We start from the raw sequence: 21,892 nt of genomic DNA, 5'->3' as shown, positions 1-21,892 counted from the left end.
GGTGGCGTCAGTGCATCATGTGCTTGTGCGTGTGTGTGCGATAAGCAGTTAGTGGACAAGGAACACGTGTGGTGCATACCAAGCCCGGAACATGCACACAACGGCCCCATCTAGTATAAAGACTGCTCTCACGGGTGCGGTAGGGGGGAGTTGGAGGGAACAGCTCGGCAGCAGCAGAACCACAATGGGAGCAGCAAGGGGCAGACAACCGGACCGACGACCCTTGGCCAGCTCAGACTAACCAGCACTTGCGGTGGGCGCACGCGGAGTGGCTTGCGGATTATACTTAAATTGACAGCTACGACGACTCTATCATTGTGCGTAATTTCATTGACTTGTCGTAATTATTTTACAGCAAGTTTTAAACTTCACTTTAAACCAAGTTTTAAAGCCCACCGGTAAATACCAGAGTGTGATATGGCCAAATGGCTCCCAATAATTTGATTGATCCAACCTCTCCCTTTCAATTAAATAAGCACTGCGCCTGATGGTACATCAAACGTACCTACAAAATTTCCAGCGGGTGCAAGGGCTGTAGCCACAAAAGGCCTTGCTGGCCATACCCTTCAAAGCCGGTCAAGATGTGCACCAAACTGGCCAAACGCGTGCTGCTCACAAACTACTAACCAGAGCTACTGCTGTTTTACCAAGTGTCTACCGTCCCTTCAAACTGAAAAATACCGACGTTTTTTGAACTCCTTGTCCCACTGCCATCTCTGGTGCAATGGTCACACATCCGGTTGCGGTCTTTACGGTCTGCAGTTCAAATCTCTGTCCTTGTGTTTAACTTTTCGTGTTTTTTTTTTATTTGTCGCCATGGGCAGAGTCCTGTGCTCATGCCCACTTCACAACTCAGGGTACAAGCACTATGTCTTCATTTTTACCCAACCAGTAAAACCACTAGCACCCACTAAAGATGCAGACGATGTAGCCATTGCTAGAGTTACGTCTGGTAATCTGTAGATGTTAATAGTGATTAATTGTTAACAGTGACCCTGCCTAGTCAGCGAGCAGAAGCAGATTGGTCGGATGGGTAAAAACGAAGACATGGTGCTCTCACCGCCAGTAGTGAAGGCGAGGCAATAAGTGTGCCTAGCCAGCAAGCAGATGCGGTTTGGCTGGTTGTGTAGAAACAAAGACAGACTGCCCTTAACGTGAGTTGAGAGGCTGACGGTGAGTGCGGCGCACATCCGGTGTACTTTTGGCCTCCGTGATCGGGGACAGACGACGTGCAGGTGCCCAAACCGCTTAGGAGCGCTTTACACCCACAGTAAACAAAAGGAACCCAACGTGCATGCACGCCTGTCAAAAGCAATAGCCTATTTATAGCACTCAACCCACTTGTTTTATTGTGGTCAAGAGCATTGACTACAGCTTGACGATGGCACTGCTAGCACAGACACACCTGGCAGTGTCTCTCCTACACTACCAGTGCACGAGAGCTGCTGGAGAAGCGGCAAAGTCACAGGGATCTCCAGCAACAATTTTTCTTTTCCAATATCTCCGCGTGTTCCTGCTATCAGCGCCCTCACCGAGACCAGTATGCTGCCAGCAAGCAATGCTCGAAGCCAGGCTAAAAGAAGTGGGTTGAGAGGTATAGATGGATGGGGTATATCGCCTTCAGCGGACGTGTATCTATGTCTTGCCCCATTCAGTTGACACCAGTGCCGCTACACGCCACTTCGATATGGTTTGGACACAGCTCTTAAGCTGCAATTACTTCTGACGGCCCCTGTCCCTTGTGAAACCGTACATGTCCGATGTACTCGAAATTTTTGGGGGAGTGTTTAACGCACCTTTACATACAGCATTATTTGAATAAAGTAATTCATTCATTAAAGCTAGCAGCTCCAGCCATACTGCTACACCCTAAAAAGTACTGACTGGTAGCCCACTTATGAAATTGCTAATGGAAACAACCAGGCTTAAAATTTTCCTTTCGTACAAAAGCTTCTTGCTCGTCAATCCTCGAGATTATTTATTTTCTCAATAGAACAGGAAATGGCCGGCCAATATTTGCCTATAGCAGTTTCTTCTGCTTCGAAGCCTGCCAATCATTAAAAAGTGCCTTGTCGACACACCCATGAAGTGCGGAAGGGCAATCGAAGGCGATTCTGGCGTTACATAAGAGAAAGTATTATGTCACGGTGAACGTCCTTCTTAGGACGCAACAGGCGCTTGCGGGCGCCCAGTCTCAATGTCACTTGCTTGGCTTGTTTTACCATAACAGACTGACAGTAGGATCTTTTGGCGCAATCAGGTAAGGTCGGAACCCCCGGTTGGCGGCGATAGTCATCCACAGAACCAATTAAAAAGCGTAAACATTCAATGAAACGTTACGTTGGCTACCTGCTGGCTGTTAAACGACCGCTGCAATGAATACTGCCCTTCGGTGAGTGAGGCGAGCTATTCTTCGATGTTTTTAGAAGACGAATAAGCTTTCCTATGCGCGCAACGTTGCGGCGAGCTTGTCTCCGGCCGGACCGCTGGTTCTAGTGCGGCCTAATCCAAGCGCTGAGCTACGTTTAAGGCCTCACCGACTTCGCAGACCACGGAGCCAGGCTTGAGGTCCAGCTGCAGCGTCACCAGGCTGATGTCGCGCGTGTACAGGATCTGGGTACGGTGCGGCAGCGTCTGCGTCCACAGCTCCGGCGTCACGCGAAGCACGTAGACGTATCCGCGCGTACACTCCACCTTGCTGCCGTACGTGCGTCCGATCACCTGGTCGTGCTTCAGGGCGCCGTACTTGGTCTGGAAGACCTCTCCGCGCGCCAGCCGGACGGCGTAGAAGTGCGCGAAGCTGCAGTACACCACGCACGTATCGCCTTCGTGCGCGACGTTGCCGTGCGAGAGAAAGTTGGTCATGACTCGCGAGGGGGGCAGGCAGGCGCTGATCGAGGGGTGATCACGACGCGCGCGCCGAAAAACGTGACGACAGACACGTTCCGAACGGTCGAAACACGCCCGCTTCTTCGTCGTGGTTTGCTAGCTCGTTGGGGCCACGGCGCCGGTCGGCATTCACACGCGGGGCACGACAACGTGCGCCGTGCGGGTCAAAACACCGGAACTCGTGACCGGACGTCGCGTTGACGAGACACTGACGAAGGAGGCAAGCCGCCGTTGCGTAACCGTAGTTTTGGTTTCGCTTATGAAAAGTCTGGCCGGAGCTCGTTTCTACAAATTCAAGCTTGGTTTATTCGAAATATTGCCACATCACAATATTATTTGCGTCATTCTTAGCACACGCGTAAAACAATCAAGCAAAGTAATGAAAAATAGTGGAGACTCTGGCTGTTTTATCGTACTGCTAGCCCTACCTTAGCCCTACATTGACACACATGCTTGAGCCATAGAGTTTGCTTGAGCTGCAGCAGTATCTACGGTAATGCCAGTGAAATATTTCGATTAACAGGCGTGGACTCAAAAAGAATCTGTCCGGAACGTTATCCGGCATTTGTTAACTTTCATATTTCGACGAGTCCCCTCTACGCGAACTGTCCGTGGCAAGTCCGCGGACTGCATCATGGCAACGCAGAGTCGTTTTACAAACATTCTTATGGTTAGTAAAATATTTGGACTAACTTGGAGACGATCCACACGGTGCGCGAGACTGATGACGCCGCAGCTTACGCATTTATTTTTGTAACACAACGCTTTTACGCGTCAAATTTAAGTTGCGCGAGTTGTCAAAGGGTAGTTCTTTCAGGTAAAGTAAATACGATATGTTCACTGTTGCTTCAAACCTGTAATTACAAGCGAACCACCAGCCCCTCCACCACAGCAAGAAATCCTATTTTTTTAGCCAAAATTTATACAACCTTGGAAAACGAAAGGATGTTAGTGGGAATGTCTTCGAAGGTGGTAACCCAAGCATGTCTTTGAATTGGGAAGCAAGCACTTGTTTTGTCGCTCTGTTCTTGTCCCAGCAATTTCATAACTACGAGCCTCAATTAGAACAGCTTGCATGCGATTCCATAGAAAAATTGCGAATTGGGTACTGTTGGTCCAATACGGTCGTTCTTTTATTTGGCGAGAAGTTTTTTATGCAAACCATGCCCGATTTTTGTTATTCCAATCTAATCAAGCAGTCACTGGAACTGCTTTTTAGAACTACCTGTAAGACCGCCATGCGTCAAGAATTGTTGTACTACCCGTTTGCACTTTTTTAGTTGTAAATCTCGCTCATTTCTTCAACGTGTCTTGGCACCGGAAGCTAGTAAATTTTATTTTTATTATTACCAACCCACCTGCAAGCTCAGCCACGCCACACTTTATGAGATGAAAAACTAACATGGTTTAGGATTCTCTTGCTGCTACCAAGCCATGTGCGAACCCCAGCGAGTCTTCACCGCCCTTTGCCCACTAGTTTGTGGCAGAGTTACTCAATATATACCAGTTGCGAAACTCTCCATAGGCCCCAAGTACTACAGGCTCGTCCCTGGTTGGCTCCCTGAACTAGGGTCAAGCAGAGCGCAAGGCATAAGCATGGGTTGTGATGATGATGATCGATAGTGGTATCCCCTTTGCAGCGGGTGATGACGCATCATCTTACCAAAAACAAACTGAAAAGAAACTAATATACCTCTGTTTTACACTCTTCGTTTAATACTAGTGCTGCTCTTAGGGCACGCACAAAATATTTATTTTTTTCGTTACAGGTGGTAGCTGTCCTCGGAAATATTCCCCTCTCTGCTTTTCGTCAACGAGCATTCTAATCTTCTTTTCGTTGCCTCGACAGCCTTGAAGTTAACTCCCTCTGTGCTACCCTAAGGATGCCCTAGCCTTAAATCCTAGGGCTTCTGGAAGCTGAATATTCCCCTAAGTAGATTTGGATGGATACCCCGCATTCTAACACTATGTGCCGCATAGTTTGTTTCTTTTCCACAGACCACGCATACCCCAAAATTTTGTGTATACTTCCCGCAAAGCTCTTAGTTCGCAAGCAACCTGCTTTAGCCTCAAAACGCAAAGCACTGTCCTTGGAGTTATCGTAGACGTTTTCCTTTCTGACCAATTTCTCAGCCCTGTACATCTCTAGTTGACTAGCCTGCCATCTTCAGGCAGAAAGTTCAAGTATAACTCAAGCGCTTGCAGTTGCCGAGGTAGGTTATAAAAAAATATACCGTGGAAACGTAAGCAAATGCTAGCGAACTTGTTTTCTAATTTGAAAAGCACGTTTTGTTAGGTTTTGTTGTTAATCAATTGTTTAGAAAAGTTCACTTTTTGTATCCTAGGCGCTGCACGAGTGCACTTGCCCCTCACCTTCAAAAAGGTGGCCTGCACTGCATGGATTTCGAAGTAGAGTTTCGCAACTGGTGTATATTCAAGATCCCTTGCTTGTACAGCATACTTTACAACAATCAAATTTCAAGCATCATGCCCGCCAATGAGCCCTTCCCAAAGACATTTCGTCCAGCTTCAGATCAGAAACTGCTTCTCCAAAAACAAACAGGCCCTGCCAAAAAGGCACGAAAACAGAACCACTGCGTCAACTGTCCATCCATGTCAGGGAAACAGTTGAGACAGTGGCACACAGCAGCACCGATGTTGTCGAAAATGGTCTTTATTTTTCTATGGTACATAGAAATGCCAGCGGTACATAGGTGTAATAGTATCTACAGCGTCAAGAGGTAACGCACGCACACACACACACTCGATAAATAGGCCCACGCGACCGCAAGGGAAAGGGCCACGAAACGGCAGGGGTCAACGCTACTGTCATCATATACACAGGAGGGTGCTGTTACTTTTCTTTTTTCTTTCATCGCGTGAATGTGCCTCTGTACAGGTTGCCACTGAAGAAGAAGAGCAACACGCCCCATCTTTCTCCTTCTACAACGTGCATGTCTAAACCGCCCGTGATAGCAGGGTGATTGCTTGCAAAGTGACCACTGGCACCCAAAGGAAGGCGTTCTCTTCTTACACGTGATGCACCGTGCGTATTTTGCAGTAAAGACAACAAGATATTCGCACAAGGAGAGAGTTGCAGAATGTACACGCAGGGTGTCAAGCCACCCCAAAGAATGTCGGAGTTCCTGAAATGGTTACCAAAAAGAAGCGGTATTTTGAACTCCCACTCTAAACTTCATTGCATGTCGGTGCCGCAATGGTGAAAGAGACAATGTTTGATGATGCGCTAGACTTATGCTGTTTTTGCAGTTCCGTAAACTCTTCTTGTAATTCACTGTTCTTGAAAGCTCGATTATCCACACAGTGCTCATCGCGAGTGAATCCTGTATACGCAATCGCCGAGTGTAATGCGCTTGAAAAATTCTTCATGTTACAACTGATCCCTCTAGACCAGGTCTGCATAAACGAATCTCCTTCTGCTGTAATAAGAGAGCTGCTACATTTAAAACATTACACGGCTCCCCTTTCGTAAGTTTTATAAAAAGTCAGCAGGTTCATTTTGAACGAAAAAGTGTCGTACACTGGCTCTCATTTCGCAAGCCAGTTAAGGATCAACCAAAACTGGTTGCACAACTTCACATGCCACATGCGACATCCCATTACGATTGCCTTACTGCCGTTCCAAGTTTAAGTCGCCTTGCTTTCACAGCCATTTCTCCGCAGCATGCGCAAGGTACTTTGCAAGGCAAATTTTCAGATTAAGAACTGACTCCGGCAGACAGAAATAACAAACTGTCACGAGGTGTGTCACACTCAAGTGATGTTACAACTGAAAGCCTACCTTCTTTATCAAATAAAAAGACGTGCGCACAAAAAATATACTCTTGGGTGAGATCTTCTATCAAAGATGATAGAACATGCTTAGAATACAACAACAAATCGGTCATTTCTTAGTGCACATCACTGTGTTCTGCCGCGTGCAAAAAAAGAAAAGAAAAGGGAATTGGCACTAACGAGTGCGGAATTAAACAGCTTCAAAAACTCCGCCACTGTTTGAAATCTCTCACCGCAGAATCTGCCATTAGCGAAACGCAAGGCGTGACGTCGCAGCGCTCTACCAACGTGAACATTCGAGCAAAATGTTCAAAATGTCGGCTCGTATTTTCTGTGCATTGCCAGTGAAGCTTAAATTGAATGGCCGCAAATGTGGCCATGACTGCGCAATATAACGTGCCAGCTGAACACATTCACACAAACAACTGGTTTGCAGACACAGACCGCAATGGTACACTTTCTTGGTCAAAGCAAGACGACGTTTGAAACCCTAAAGAGCATTCAACGTTGCACATGAGCATGCAAGCATTGCAAGAAGCTTGCTCTGCTTTTAAAAAGAGAACAACAATGATTAAGGTAAGTACAGACATGGCAGGATGTTTCAAACGTCAAACATAATCACCACTTCCTCAGTGTTTAATGCACAGTCCTATTACAGCTGCAATGATAAGCGTCAAAAAAAAAAATTGTGTACAAAGAACTAAAATTTCCCAATTCCCGATGTCCCGATTCTCTCATGGCCATAAATTTTGATAGATTGAACTTGTCATTAGCAATAACTAAGCTAAGCCAAGTGACTGTACTAAGGATTAAAAGATGAAATTTCATTGAGTAACTCCAAGTTTCGCAAAGCTGAAACTTCCACTGCAACCTGGCCAGCACAATATCGCACTAGGCACTCCAAACATCACGTAAAGAGAGAGAGAAAGAAGACGTGCAAGAATAATTCAAGCGTTTCTCAAGATATAAAGTTGAGCCTCTCATGCCTCGAAATTTCGAGAAATCAAGCAATGCTCTGAACCCCGGCACTAGGAAACACTGATTCGATACAAGCTCTCAGAAAGGGCACACTCACTCGAGTAAAAGGAGGACAGAATTGAGATGCGATCATCAGAAATGATTGTGGTAGCATAGACAGACTCCTTCGACTAACAATCATTTTGGGATGCGGAAGCAGAGAACTCAAACACAGAACACTCTCCTTCCCCAAAAGGGGCTGACATGGAATGATGTTTTCCCATTTGTTTTACACACACTATTACACGGAACAACCGCATGACTGTCTCAACTAGACAGACAAACAGAAGGACTCTACTCAAGTGACAACCCCACACTGACTTGTATAAAGTTGGAAACCCAAGTTCACAATGGTGTGGGCAGAATCATTAGAGGGAAGCATTTTAACAGCTGCTTGACTTAACCTAAACTTCTAGCACTGTTCTTATGAAAGGGGAATTGCGGCGTGCATAAAACATCATGCAAGTAAGTTCGTTGAAATTGCGCGTGTACGAGTGTTAATGACATGCAGTACACAGTGCAATGCAACCCCTCTTCATGTTTGCACAGAGCACAAAATTTTGAGAGAAATTGAGAGAGCAAAACAGGGTGCACAAAAGAGTGCAGTTACTGTTGGAAAACGAAGGCCGCAAATGCTGTTGTAACGTTGCAAGAGACGCACTGTGTGTGTAGAAGCAAAGGGAAAACATTATAGCAGTGCTTCTAATGTCTGCCTGTATTTTCAATTTTGTGCTTGTGTCCATCATTACCACCTTCAGTCAATCAGCTTTTGGTTTTAACTAAACGCACCCTGCAACCAACTGTCGAGTCGAATGTGGTTGATATGGAAAAATTCAGCTACACACAGACGAAGCAGCAACATTGCAACTTAACAATAAAAACACAACATAACAGAAGAAAACACATCTTGTTATGTTGTCCCACACAAACAGGGGAGAAAAAAAAAAAGGCACAGAAACAATTTTTGCAAACTCATTCTATTATGGGGACGACGTAAACTAGACGTGGAATCATTCCGGCCGAAAATTTCTCACCTGCATAAATCTCAACTGCCTCTGCACCATTGTTCGCACCTAACGAAGGTTGCATTGAAATGAAATAACCAAACAACCAAGCTTCGATTAAGCTTCGATTATGATCATATATTACTGACATTATCAACTAAACTGCAAGCCTACCCTGAACAGAAATGTTTTCTCGACCATATTTTTCACAATTCATGGAGGCAGAAAACTGCGGAACCTTTGTTCCTACTATTAAAAAACAGCTGGGTCCAGTAAATGCTTTCAAAGAATTCCCTCCCTTGACCTGTGGCAAATAAATACTCAACCTACAAGGCTTTGCAACCCAGCGCACCCCAAGGTCGAGTTCTAAGAGCGAGAGCACCAAACTTGAAAACTGGCTTACTTTAAAACAGTGCACCCCATTGCAGTGAGTGCACTTCCCTACTGGACAGTGCATTTCACTAGCAGTGAACACACTAGCAGAACCACCCCACTAGCGATGCAGAACCCCACTAGCGATGAGTGCACTCAAACTGCGGCGAGTGCATTACTGACAAGTGTGATTCCCTGCAATTGACGCTCACAGTCATCTTGAGGCCACATGTTTTACGCAAAAGCAAGCTTCAAAGGGTTCGGTTCCAACCACACACACCGCCGACGCAAACCTTTTCAACGAACTCTACAGATCATGTCCTGCAACGACTACACATCGTTAATTTACAAGGCGACTTGTACACGGAATTTCACAAACTACTCGCACAAGTTGCTGCTACTACACCTGATATGATACAAAACGTTTTTCCTTTTATGTTACACTGGGAACGTTAACAACATTGGTGGAATGAACACGAACGGCGCAACAGGGCCACAGGTCTTCGGGGCAGAAAAACGTCCGGCAACAATCGTCACTGTAGTGGTACACGTTATTACGCGAGTTGAGGTGGATGGGCAGGTAACGTCCTCACATACGGTCACACCACTTGTACAAATACACAAAACAGGGTACTCTCTCAAAGAAGATTGCACAATGCTTCCTCTAGTTGAACGATGCAATGCGACATCAAGTGGTTCTTTCCAGAGGAGCGGTTCTGCAGGTATCCTTGTCCCAGTGTTTTCCGCGTGTGGTTAATTAGCTCTAGCACGATTCGAGTCCGCTACTGTAATCTGATGTCAGTAGTACGATGCAGATTTCAAAACACATCTCACCAGATACGTCTGTAGTCTTGTCTGAGTCTCTGAGACAAAAATAGCCAGCTTCGAATCCTTGTTGCTATCCAGGCAGAATTGTAGGCGAAAAGGGGAGCGTTGCAGAGAGAAAAAAAAAGAGATATGATATGATATGAATGCGGCGTCCACTAAGACAACAAGGAGCAAAACAGACTGAGGATTTCAGACGGAAAAGACTCCTACCGGACACAACATGAATGAAGGGAGATCGGAATGCTTTGTTTCAAACATGTTCGAAAGACATCTGCACTGGACGTGCAAAAATAGATTCACACGCAACTTACGAGACAACAAACACAGGGACAAAACCTTTCTTCCAACCATATAAGGGCTCGGGCAACGATAAAGATGAACCATCCCCCAATTTTTTGCACAGTGATTGTAGGCTGATAAATGTAATTGAAGAACATGCTGTCACGTCAACACAAAAACGTGCCAAAGTGATTTAAAATAACCTCGATGAAGGATTCTTCACAAACACCCTTGGCCAATGTGAGCCAAACTATTCTGAAGGGGCCACTTAACAAAAAATAAAACTAGTAGAGTGAAAATAAACCAGTTTCTAACTCAGTAATGATACATGCAGAAACGCTGTACATTGTTTTTGGTAGACTCTGACGGGTGGTCGCATCTCTTGAAAGGCAAAGTGGTCGCAAACGTTCGCTGAGACTTTGCTCAGATACTGCCTTTGTAGCTGGTCATATTTAGAAGAAAACTTGTGCTTCTAAGCACTTTATTCTCGACATTTTTGCAGTCCTAGGAAATGGCACGATGATGCAAGTGCACAAACACACTGCCTCAGGTAGTCTCAGATGCCGAGTGCTTCGAAAGAAATCTGTGAAAAACTACGCGCAGAGATGTGCAGCCACGTGATAACGCTGACGGTATTGGTAACGACTGCATGGATCTATAATGCATCCATAGCAGTAGCTTGTTCCCTCCGTACAAACTCTGCACAATGGTCAATGAACGCAGGAGGACACTGAAATGGAGGCATAGCATCACTTTGCGAAAGCTCTCTGAAACTTCAGCCTGAGCCAGGGCAGATATGGGTGACAATGCCACAAACTCTACCGCTAGAAGTTTCGAGACTTTGCGATGTAGTCCGGAATTACGACCAGATGTCACAACAAAACAAGCGAAACAACAGAGGGGAAGGAATAAAAGAAGGTGTGAACATGAAATGGCAACGTTGAAAGGAACCCTAGGCTTGGCACAATGACGGACTAAGCGTTCGAGAAGGGAAAAAAAAAAAAAAAGAAAGTATGCAAAGCAGGCAAGCTAGTGGTTGAACTGTGGGATGAACTTACGTAGGACAAGTGAAACTTCCAAGAAACGCCGACTCTGTCCCACAGCGTCCCACCCAAGTGGCAATAATCATAAATAAAAGAATGAAGGAGGATAAACGACATGCACGCATGCACCCTCATTTGCAGTCGACTCCACGTCAACCATGTGCCACATTGGCACAAAAGACAGTCTCTCTGCAGCCGCTACAAGAACTGCACAGGATTGAAACGTGCCACAGTCTTCCCCCGTCAGCACTAAACACGTGTGAATTTCAAATGCTGCCTAAATGCAAAGCACAAATCGTTTTACAATTTACTAGTCTGTGCTGACCACTGTTTTTCCAGGCTGCAATGACGTGCTCTGCAGCAAATGAGAGCTCATTTTCAAGCCATTTTTCAGATCTACAGTGAAACCTCGATACAAGAGACACTCGAGGGAGCCAAAAAACGTGTCCCTTGTAACCAAGGTCTCTTGTATGCGATGTTGCTAACATGGCGAACATGGGAATATCAACCAAACCGCTTTCATTCAAATGTCTCTTATAACCAACTGTCTCTTGTAACAGGGTTTTGCTGTACACCGCTACAGCTGCACTCATCATGGCACAAGAGACAAAATCGCTTCCCCCCCTCTCCGCGCCCCTCGCTTAACACCACAGCACGAATTTATAGTTGACGGAAGGAAGCACCGCTACTCCTCTCGGAGCGATTGACGCTGGTCGATTTCTCCTAGGGCCTCCGTTGTCCCCACAGTGGATGGTGGGTGGGCAAATGGCCAGCGGTCCGCCACGCAACAGGCGGGCTCTCCAACAGCAGACTGACAATGCCTCTGCTCTTCTCCCCGTTCAAACTCGTGTGGCGACAACTGTTGGGGCCGAACTTGCTCCAGGATTTCGAAGAATGTGGTGGTGTCACAGCATGCACCATAGATGGGCGACGACTGTTGCACTGTCGACACTCCCCCGGCCCTTGTGCAGGCGCTCCCGACGAAAGACAAGTCAGTTCCTGGCCTTCAACAAAAAAACACCCTGGGGCAGCAGCCAGAGGGGAGGCACAGGCGAGGAGGACTGCAGTGTGCCCCCTTTCTTGCCACCCTGCCTGCAAAGCACGCTCGAAGAGCTCCACTGGCTGGCGCTTCCGTTCTCCTTCCCCAGGACACCTTCCCTCCCTCCTTCCACCACCCCTTGAGGGAGGAGAGAGGTGGAGGGCAGGAAGGGGAACGAGCGCAGGTGCTTCCCCATCCTCTTCCTCGTCCCTTTCTCCTCTCCATCCTCAGTCGATGTGGTCCTGGAAGATGAGGCGCACGTACCCCGGGTACCCCTCCAGCTGGATGGCGCAGAAGGGGCAGGCCGCCTGCAGGCCGTTGGTGCCGTGCGGGATGGACACCGAGGCCCAGTACCTGCCACCAAGGAGAGAGGGGAGAGAGGGGAGAAGGTGGTAAGTCTCCGTGCAACACTCAGTTCATCATCATCATCCACAGCAGTACACTAGTGTCCACTGCAGGACAAACGCCTCCCCCAAGGCTTCTCAGCCGCTTCTACTGCCAGTTTGCTAAGTCCATTACTTTTCACTGAATGCTCGTACACTGCCTCTCTAACGAATTCTTCATCTTTCCCACATTTGCTTTATATAGCCTTGGAAGTGACTCTGTTAAATGTATGGTCCATCTGTTTCCCCTCACATGCAACACATGGCCCTTCCATGTTGAATCTGTCCGCTTAATTTGAACAAGAATGCTTTCCACACAACCCTGTTCCCTAATCCACGAAGACGTTTTCTCACCTCTTAGCATTACACCTGATTGATTGTAGGGTTTAACGCGCCGACGCAGCGCAGGCAATGAGGCGTGCAGTAGCGGAGGGCTCCGGATTACTTTTCACCACCTGGGGATCTTTAGCGTTGCGCCGAAATCTCTTACACACAGGCGTTTTTGCTTTTCGCCTCCATCAGAAAAGCGGCCACCGCAGCCGGGAACCGAACCCGCGTCCTTGTGCTCAGCAGCACAACGCCTTAGCCACTGAGCCCCCGTGGTGGGACTTAGCATTATACCTAGCATTCCCTTCTCCATTGCTTGTTGGGCCCATCTAAGCTTGCTTTCAAGACACTTAGGGAGCAACATGCAAAGCTGGGCCTTGTTGGTTCATGTTATCCAAAGTACTGACAACTACTAAAAAACAAACAAACAAAAAAAAAAAAAAAAAAAAAAAACCGCACACAGTGGCTGTTTTTTTGTCTCTTTCTCTGCACAAGCTTTTTTTTCCCACCATTTTTTTTTTTTTGCAATTTAGATGCTCACTGATACCCCAAGTTTCCACGCCATATGTCATCACTGGAAGCACCCACTGGTTGTGCACCACCGTTTCCAATGGAGGTCATACGCAAGTTTGGAACAGCAGCAGAAGCTGCTCCCTCATCGTGTAACAGCCAACAGACGTGGCTCTGTCACACCCAAAAGGCAGTTTTCTCCAAACACCTAAGGAAGCAGGTTGCCACAATAGCTTGTAATTTCATGTGTTGCTGTTGCACCAACTGCATAAGTACACATTTTGAAATGATATCTGCACGAAAGGTCACAGTGTCAAAACCATGGTCAAAGCACCCAATTTACTGTATTTACTCCCATAATTTGTGCCCTCGCATTACTTGCGCACCCTTAAGTTTTACTCTGGTGCACAGAAAACAAAATTTCACTTGCATATTTTCCACTCCGTGTGTCGAGGGGGTGCCTCCCTCCCCCTCACACACACACGACACACACAAAGGCAGATGCGGAGTCAGAAGCACCAACTTCTTTATCGGAGGTGTGCGAGGGCATACCTGCCCCACTGCAGCGTTCTAGTCCCAGTGACCTCAGCCTCTCTTTTCCTGCGTTGGCGCTGCGACAGAACCCTTTGCCTCTCTGCCTCTTGAGCAAACATTCAAGGACTACCGTTTTTTCAAATGTACAACCTGCCCCTGCATATAATCGCAGCGCATCCCCAATTTCGGCATGAAAAAAAAAAAAAAAAAAAACACACCCTCTCGTACAGTCTACGCTCGTACAGCGGATCCGGGAACAACGGACTTTTGGTTACAACAGACCATTTCTGTTGGTTTGTCTGGTCCCCATGCATTTTAAATGGAGTCCACTCCGCTCATAACGGACCTGGCTAGAGCAGACTATCGGCTACAACAGACTAAATATTAGGTGAAAATTGTTTCGAATGAATGTTTATAGCGGACTTCCGCGGGGCTGGCACCCGATGTGCTTTTTCTTTGTTTATTTTGGCAAGAAAACTGTTATGTCTGGCAACATTGCTGGCAGCCGGGTCGTTGGCGCAGCCAAGCCAAGCCAGTGCCAGTGGCTTTTATTTGTGCGACCAGCGGCATGAGCGGCAGGGTAGCTGATTTCACTGTTGGATAAATTAAGCGTAATTAACGCTGTTGAACATGGGTGAAAAACTGCCAACATCGCCAGAAGTACAGGCCTGTCTAAGGAGACGGTCCGCTCTACCGTCAAGAACAAGGCCGCTGCCAATAAACGCGACTCCGGTGAGATTGAAAAGAGGGCTATCGAATACTCGAAGTGGTGCACTCGGAGGCAAGTCTGCCCTCGTCAGTCTTTTTATGTAATAAACTTGGGTTGAGTGAAGTTCGGGTTTTATTATTCCCACGCATGCATCGTTCTCGTTCCGTTCGGTGAAAAAGGTAAGAAATGCCTCAAGGAGGGGGGTTGTTCCCCATCCGTTGTGTGCAATCGGCCGGTAACCGTACGCAGTCCAACTGGTCTAACTTTCTATTTCACAGCTGTCCGTCATCAGATTTCATTACAGCTGTTTCAATGACCAGACTAAAATCGCTAAAAATGTAAGCTGCCTTGAGGGAACGTCAGGCAGCGATCCGGTTTGTTGACAAACGGTTTCGGGAAAACCTGGCTCGTCGTGAGGGTATTTAAAAGAGCCTAGCTAATGCTGATGACCACGCCTGATGTTTTAAAGCTGCTTAATAATTGCGCCTAGTTAAATTCTTGCTTTATTTGCTCAGCTCATCTTGCGTCTTTACACGCTTGACCGCATGCGCTAGGCCTTTTCCAAGTGCTGGTGCTAAGCTTTGGAAACAGTGTTTACGCGATTCTTTGCCCTCGCGGGAACACTGTGCAGAGGTGCTGCAGGCGTGTAGAAAGAACAAAGTGTATGTACTATGACTATGCAATATCAGTCAAAGTACCCACTTTAGGGCTCATACTCCCCCCCCCCCCCCCCCCCCCACTCCGCCGTCGGATACTGTATACTTCGGCTACAGCGGACGTTTTTTTCCGGATTCTGAGGGTCCGTTGTAACGGGCGTAGACTGTATTGCTTACACATTCGATACAGGAGAAGCTGCACAAAGGTAGTGCTCAAGCAACTAATCACATACTATGCAGACAACAAACACGCAAATTTAGCAAGTCGAATACACTGACTGCAAGGGGAAAGTCGCAATTCACAATTAAAATTTGGTTGTCAGGGTGCGCTCGTCCTTGCCTTTTCTTCCTTGTCCTCGTAAGTTCTGCGCAATTGCTGCCATGGAAGGCTTGCCAATGTTACTGCGTAGGAGCTTCACGGCACGACACGCATTCTCTTGAAGCTGCACTAAAGGAAAAACCCTGCGTACTATCCGCACCCCTACTTTGCAACTGAAATTTTCCCACTTTTGGTGCGGGTTATACGCGCGAAAATACAGTACGTGTGCACGATGTATGTCCAATGGATGGCCAGTGAAGAGCACAGGCTCGCTGCGCTCTGCAAGGGTCAAGAGAGCGCCACCGGAGAGGATCTGTGAGTAGATCACAACAGCATGGGACGCGCCCTTACCCAGCATCATGGAGCACAGCTTCGAGAAGACGGGGGCTGTCGAACACGCTCGACGGAACCAAGGACGACGTACTTTGGGAGGCCAGTGACGGGGGCCGCGATAACAACTCTGAGTGAAACTTGTCAACTAGCTTGTCAACAAGACCACTTGTCAACAAGACCACAACCGGAATGGACTGGGTAAAAGTATGTGCTGTGTAAATAAATACGTATCATTCACTTGTGCTGTCATACTTGATTGTCTCTTAAGGGGGGACGTGGCTTTCAAAATCAACTTTTTTATTTCTGAGTGGATTTTGATGAAAATTGGCACAGCAACTGGAAATGCTTCTGTGATAACACCATCAAAATTTCAAGATAATATTTTGATAACTTTTTTATTTATTAAATTTTCTTTCTGTTCCGCTTGTACCGAGCTTGAGCGACTTATAAAACACAATAGAAAACTTGTTCGAAGTGCTTTGCATTCCCAAATGAATGGGCGAGGTCGTGACAGTTTTAGAATTTTTTTTTTACAAAGCAATATTTTTTAGTTTTCATTTTTTTAGAGGTTAATGTGCAACAGGCATGTTGATTGTGAACGACTATTTGAATAAAAAAGTCACAAAAAACAAATCTGGAAAACCAAAAGTGTCACGACCTGAACTGTTCATCAAGGAATGTAATGCAAGAAACGGAATCAAAATAGACCCAGTGGTCACGAAGAAATCCCTGGTACAAGCGACATAGGTGGCAAAAAAAACTGTTTTGAGAAAACGGCTTCCGAAGTTGCAACATAGGTTTCACTTATCAAAAGTCGCCACGGTTGCAGCCTTTCATGTCCTTTTGAACATGGGGCTTCTGGAAGGCCTTGCATTGAAATTGGAGTGCCTTTTACAGCCTTTCTCTTTCCAGAAAACATCATTTTCAGCTCCTCCGTGAAGAGTACATACCCCCTTTGCAAACCAAACGGAGGGGAAGATGGGTTTCAATGGGCTTTCAATGCAAAGTAGGTTAGCTGGTTGGCTGTATCGCACTGGACAACCTCCTTTTGCAGTGTTGTCACCATGGCAACAAGTTAAGCATTTTTTTTACTTAAATTTGAACATTTTTGGCTTTTTTTATGTTTTATCTTGCCTGGCACAGCAACTTAGTACTCATACGTGCAGTTGTTCATTGCCAAAAGTTTGCATACCACAAGGATGAAAATGAGCTACTTTGAAGCTTGGTAGAGTATTCTGCATAACTCCCAACTTCAATGCAAGAGCATATTTTTTTACTACTTTTGACATTCAAGGCATCCAATATTTCTCGCAGCACAGCCAGTATGCCCTAAGCAATGGTATCAATAATTTCCCTAAAAAAAATCACTGTAAAATTCTGCCACAGTAACGTACATTTTTAACGCAGAGAGCATATTTTTATTCCTATATTATTAACTCAAACCTGTTTGCATGAAAATTACAAGTGCACGGGAAACGTAGCGCAAGAAAGGCGATATGGCTCGCGCGCATCGCAGCGCACGCTTACCGCGACATATCGAACTTTGATTATACCTGATATGGCTGGTCAGGTCGCTTTTAAGATTAAATCTAACGTCGCAGGCATTAATTACAACTACTGGCGTTCAATCGTAACCGGTTGCCCTGTCATGTGATGCTCCAATGCGCGTCGGCTATGCCGTGCGCGCCGCAGCGTTTGACGTGTCGACCGTTTCTTTATCAAGGCTAGCGAGTCCACAGTCAAAACACAGCAATAACCAAGCGTGTAAACATCGCAAACCGGACTAAAAGTTCACTTCACGAACCGCTATCGCAAGCGCGCACACCGCGTCACCCTCCGGGGTCTGGCGACGGTAGAGTCACGCGCACCACGAAGCGTTCGATGACCTCCTCCTTTCGAGCCACACAACTTCCCGTAATCTGGCTCGCGATCTCAGGCATTCCCATCGCGATAACGTGCGTGTTGAATACCACAGATTGAACAGAAACTCGGCCGAGCGAAGCGGCGAAAATGAACTCGATCCGCTCGCTACGCAGCTCAGGCGGCCGCCATCTTGCATTGCGCCCGTGACATCCAATGAGGAGGGTCGCTGTTCTGTGCCCCGACCGGAGGACCAATAGCGCTTCAGCATCTATTTCTAGCTTCGTTTGTGCGTCGTTTCTTTTCTGCCGTTTGTGCGTTTGTGAATGAACGAAGATAAAAGAGACGAGCGGAACCGGAAAGACGATCGCTCGGCCGATCTAACCATATCAAAATGGCCGCGCCCGGTGGCACCGTTGCGGAGATAGAGCGCTCCGAAAATTGCCGTTTTTTCGCCCTTTTGCGCTGATAGTTTGTCACCGCGCCTGACAAAAGTATTTTTTTATGCCACTTTGCGACCCTTTTCAGCGTAAAAACTTTGCAGACGCATAGAATAGGAAACATAGAAGCTGAATATGCGGGTTTCAAAAAAACGATGTTTTGGTCATTTTTCCGAAGTTGAAAGCCGCGTCCCCCCTTAAATGTTTATTCCGTCTTCAGGGGTGGAACAGGGTACATGGGTTCGGAAGCAGCTGTGGCAGTGGGCAAAAGTTCATTTTGTAACAGGCTTGCAGCAGCCACAAAGGCCATTTGGAGCGGATGTAACACCACTTCACATAATTACGGCGCCTCCCTAATCTGCCTACAGGCCGCTGTGGAAGTCCCCTGCCAAGTGCCCTTTCTACTATCTCAGGCATTCTCCCATGCACTAGAACCTCCTCTGAACTAGGAACGCATTTCTTATTCTATATATCGATGTTCACAAAAAGCGGAGTTATCGACATTCACCGGTCAAAGGTTAAGCCTCCCGTACAGAGTCGAAAGAGATCAGATACCAGGCCTTGCTTCGTGTCCAGTAAATGGTAGTGTTTATGTGAACCCATGGCAGCATTCCGTAAACCAAGGTGTTTGCTTGCATTTCTTGTATTGAACAGTGGATTCAGTGCGTGCAAAGCTGAACACAGCTTTGTCTTTGCCCATCATGGGGTTGCGACAGTCGACAAACTGAAGCTGCAAGAAGCAACGGACTAGTGCAAGTGCACCAATAACTTCAGAGCTTATCGGCAGAGGCTCGCCATCGCTTCTCTCATTGCACCCGCTTTCACTTGCACTCGGTATGATGTTGGCAATGTAGTGCTCCAAACTTTCCCGTGGTCGTGACATTACATTACCATTCACACTCACACACTCACCGACAATTGATCGAGCAACAGCATCCAGAAATTCTGACAGCTCGCTCCCCACTTTGGCTACACCAGAGGTGGCTTCGTTGCACTAATCGGGATTTTCAGTCATCGCCAGCACACGCAAGCTGGCAGATTTGAAGCAATTTCGGGCAGTTTCTTTAGCAACATCTACCCAGAACCTACTTCAACAAAACGTTTTCGGGAATGTCGTGCGTGACGGGAGGGACGTCTGACTTCTCACCAAGTTAGACTTGCTTTACAATCATTGCCAGCTTCACAATCAAAGGAAAATGTGAACGCTTCAGGCTAGCTAGATCCACTTAATAAGCCTTTATTTAGTGACGATAGCACTGACCACCACAGCTACACTTCCGGAAAAGCCCACAAAGTGCAAAGAGTTGTAACGCAAACACAACGAACAAAAAAAAAAAAGAAAGAAAGAAAGGAAAAAAGCGTGCTGGCGGGCTGGGATCATTTTTTGCAAGAAGGGCGGTATTGGTGGCTCGCCCTACACAATGCGATGGCACAGTCACGAAAGGGAGAGTAAGGTGAGGGTGGGGAAAGAGCCACCCGCTTCCCATAAGCAGCTGGGCTAAACCGCTTGAGGGGTGTGCTGGCGGAATTTTTTTCTCCAACCCGAGGGAAAGCCAACTTGGGGGCCACTTCTGCAGCATTCAGTGTTCGATATATCGGCTGCCGCTGGTATTTTTTGTCCGATATAAGCGTAGTTCTTGCTATATATTCTCACTGTAAATGTGCCGCGTCCAGAAATAGTTGAACATAAAGGATGATTGGATGTAAATAGGTCTGATATAGTTGGGTTCGACTGTATATGCCGGCCATTGCACTAGCGTGCTGCTGCAGCAGGCTGATGTTCACCCAATCAAGGCTCAACTTCGCAGTGGATGAGCTGCACTAATCAGAAGGACGAGTGAAATCCGACAGGCAACCTGAGCAAGCAGGCCTGGAACGAAGACCTGTGTTTTGCTGCCGACGCATGGGCAGCCGTTTAGAAAGAAACTAAACCATTTGCACGTGACTGAGTTGAGTAACTAGTGCCTGCAGATTGGAGAAAAAGCCTTGCCTATACGCATTTACTTTGTGTCCAATCTCTCTGTTATGGGAGAGACACTTTTTACAATGCCAAGGTATGCCTTGCATACACAAATATTTGGCAGCTGACCTTACGTTTGAAAGTAGTTTCTGTGCACAATTCCAACTTCAGAAACAACAAAGGGCAAGTCAGTGTTTTTCATTTGTGTGCTATGCTGTGCTTGCCTCGAGAAGGGGAGGAAAAAAAAAAAAAAAAAAAAAAGACGCCATTGACAAGGTGGTTAAATGGCGGACTGTCAATCTTTTCTGAGCTTCGAAGGACCAGGAAGGAATGAATTACAGCACGGTAGAGTTCTAGAGACCACATACGGTCCCTTAACATTTTGCTTGCTGGCTCGATGCACCTTTGAGCATGTTTGACTGCATCCTGATTAATAAACATGCTCCAGACTTGTAAATGAACTTTGTTCATTTTGAGGATTTTAGAGGTTGGCACTATATACTTTCACAGCTTTCTGCCGTCATACTTCTCATTTGCTAGAAAACATGGCACGTATGCCACTTGTCAAACTATATGTGAAGTGCGACTGTCTATCCTAATTTATGATAAGCACGCTTAATTTTTTTAAAGACACCCCATAGCGTTTAAAGGCACCCTGAATGGAGAGGTACTAAGCATTACTATTTAGTTATATTTGTGGAATTCGTTCTTTTTATTGCAGCTTAGGCACTTATTTGTACAAGCGGTTCATAATGAGCGTAACGCACTATTGCAAGATGTGTTCAATTAAAATCTCCATAGTGAAAGACCCTTTGTTCTTGCACAGCACACGTTAATAAAATCAGTAATGAGGCTACATGAAAGGCAATCAACAGTGTTGAAAACTGGAAGAAAAAAATGTCTCTCTGGCAATAATATGAAAGCTGCAATTTAAACACTAGAAAAAATTTACAGAAAAAATATTTTACAGAGGCACGTATCCAAACCACTGATGAGGTTTTCCCGTGCCCTTTTCTCTGTTCTACACAATGTAATGGTCTACACAAGTCCTATAAGTTACATTTACCATTTTCTTACATATGCATTGTGCATCATCACAGTAAGTACAGTGGTTGGAAGCCAGGAATTACGCCCCTTGCCTGTGCCTTTGTTTCTCCCATCCAGGTGTCCTTCGAAACAAATGCATGCTTCACCATCACTGCCATCATCCTTCCACGCAAAGCTTATGGCATTCTAAAGGTCCCCCTCACCCAAGTGCGCTTTCCAGCTGTTCCATATCCCATGACTTCCTGACCAACCAAATCCACTCCGGTGTGCAGAATCCGCCCCATTTTCGTTCTCCCCCACCACAACATCTCCCCCACCACAGTATGTGACGTCTCATCCCCCCCCCCCCCCCTTCCCCAGGTGCCCAACTGCGTATCCCCACTGCCCCGCCACTCACTTGACGGTCTTTTCGGAAGCCATGTGTCCGCAGGGGTTGAAGGCGTGGTTGGGGGGGTCATTGTCCACGTAGAAGGCCGGCTCGATGCCCATGCAGAGCTTCACCACGGGGCCCTTCTGCAATGGGAAAAGAAGAGAAAGGGGGTGAGGGG

General features: G+C 46.6%; 2 protein-coding genes across 5 annotated transcripts in view; both read right to left on the bottom strand.

The window, feature by feature from the left end:
* Trmt61 (tRNA methyltransferase 61) overlaps nucleotides 1-3,099 on the bottom strand; it is a 150,705-nt gene extending 147,606 nt beyond the window's left edge. The window contains exon 1 of one of the 2 annotated variants that reach the window (XM_077682085.1): nucleotides 2,538-3,099. In XM_077682085.1, the coding sequence (XP_077538211.1) occupies nucleotides 2,538-2,865 (328 nt within the window). In that variant the 5' untranslated portion in view covers nucleotides 2,866-3,099. The remainder of the gene's footprint in view (nucleotides 1-2,537) is intronic. The other variant, XM_077682084.1, reaches the window with a different exon arrangement.
* A 2,448-nt stretch (nucleotides 3,100-5,547) lies between these two features.
* Nucleotides 5,548-21,892, bottom strand: part of Pli (E3 ubiquitin-protein ligase pellino) — a 96,552-nt gene continuing 80,207 nt past the window's right edge. For all 3 annotated transcript variants that reach the window (XM_077681148.1, XM_077681150.1, XM_077681149.1), the window contains 2 exons: nucleotides 21,742-21,857; nucleotides 5,548-12,620 (listed from right to left, as the gene is read on the bottom strand). In XM_077681148.1, coding sequence (XP_077537274.1) covers nucleotides 12,494-12,620; nucleotides 21,742-21,857 — 243 coding nt within the window. In that variant the 3' untranslated portion in view covers nucleotides 5,548-12,493. The remainder of the gene's footprint in view (nucleotides 12,621-21,741; nucleotides 21,858-21,892) is intronic.

This window comes from Haemaphysalis longicornis, unplaced genomic scaffold (assembly GCF_048455015.1).
Source record: "Haemaphysalis longicornis isolate Haplotype H1 unplaced genomic scaffold, Haemaphysalis longicornis Haplotype H1 scaffold_8, whole genome shotgun sequence".
NCBI classification, from domain to species: Eukaryota; Metazoa; Arthropoda; class Arachnida; order Ixodida; family Ixodidae; genus Haemaphysalis; species Haemaphysalis longicornis.
Note: the sequence above shows the minus strand (reverse complement) of the source record. Positions and strands in the feature narration are given on the sequence as shown.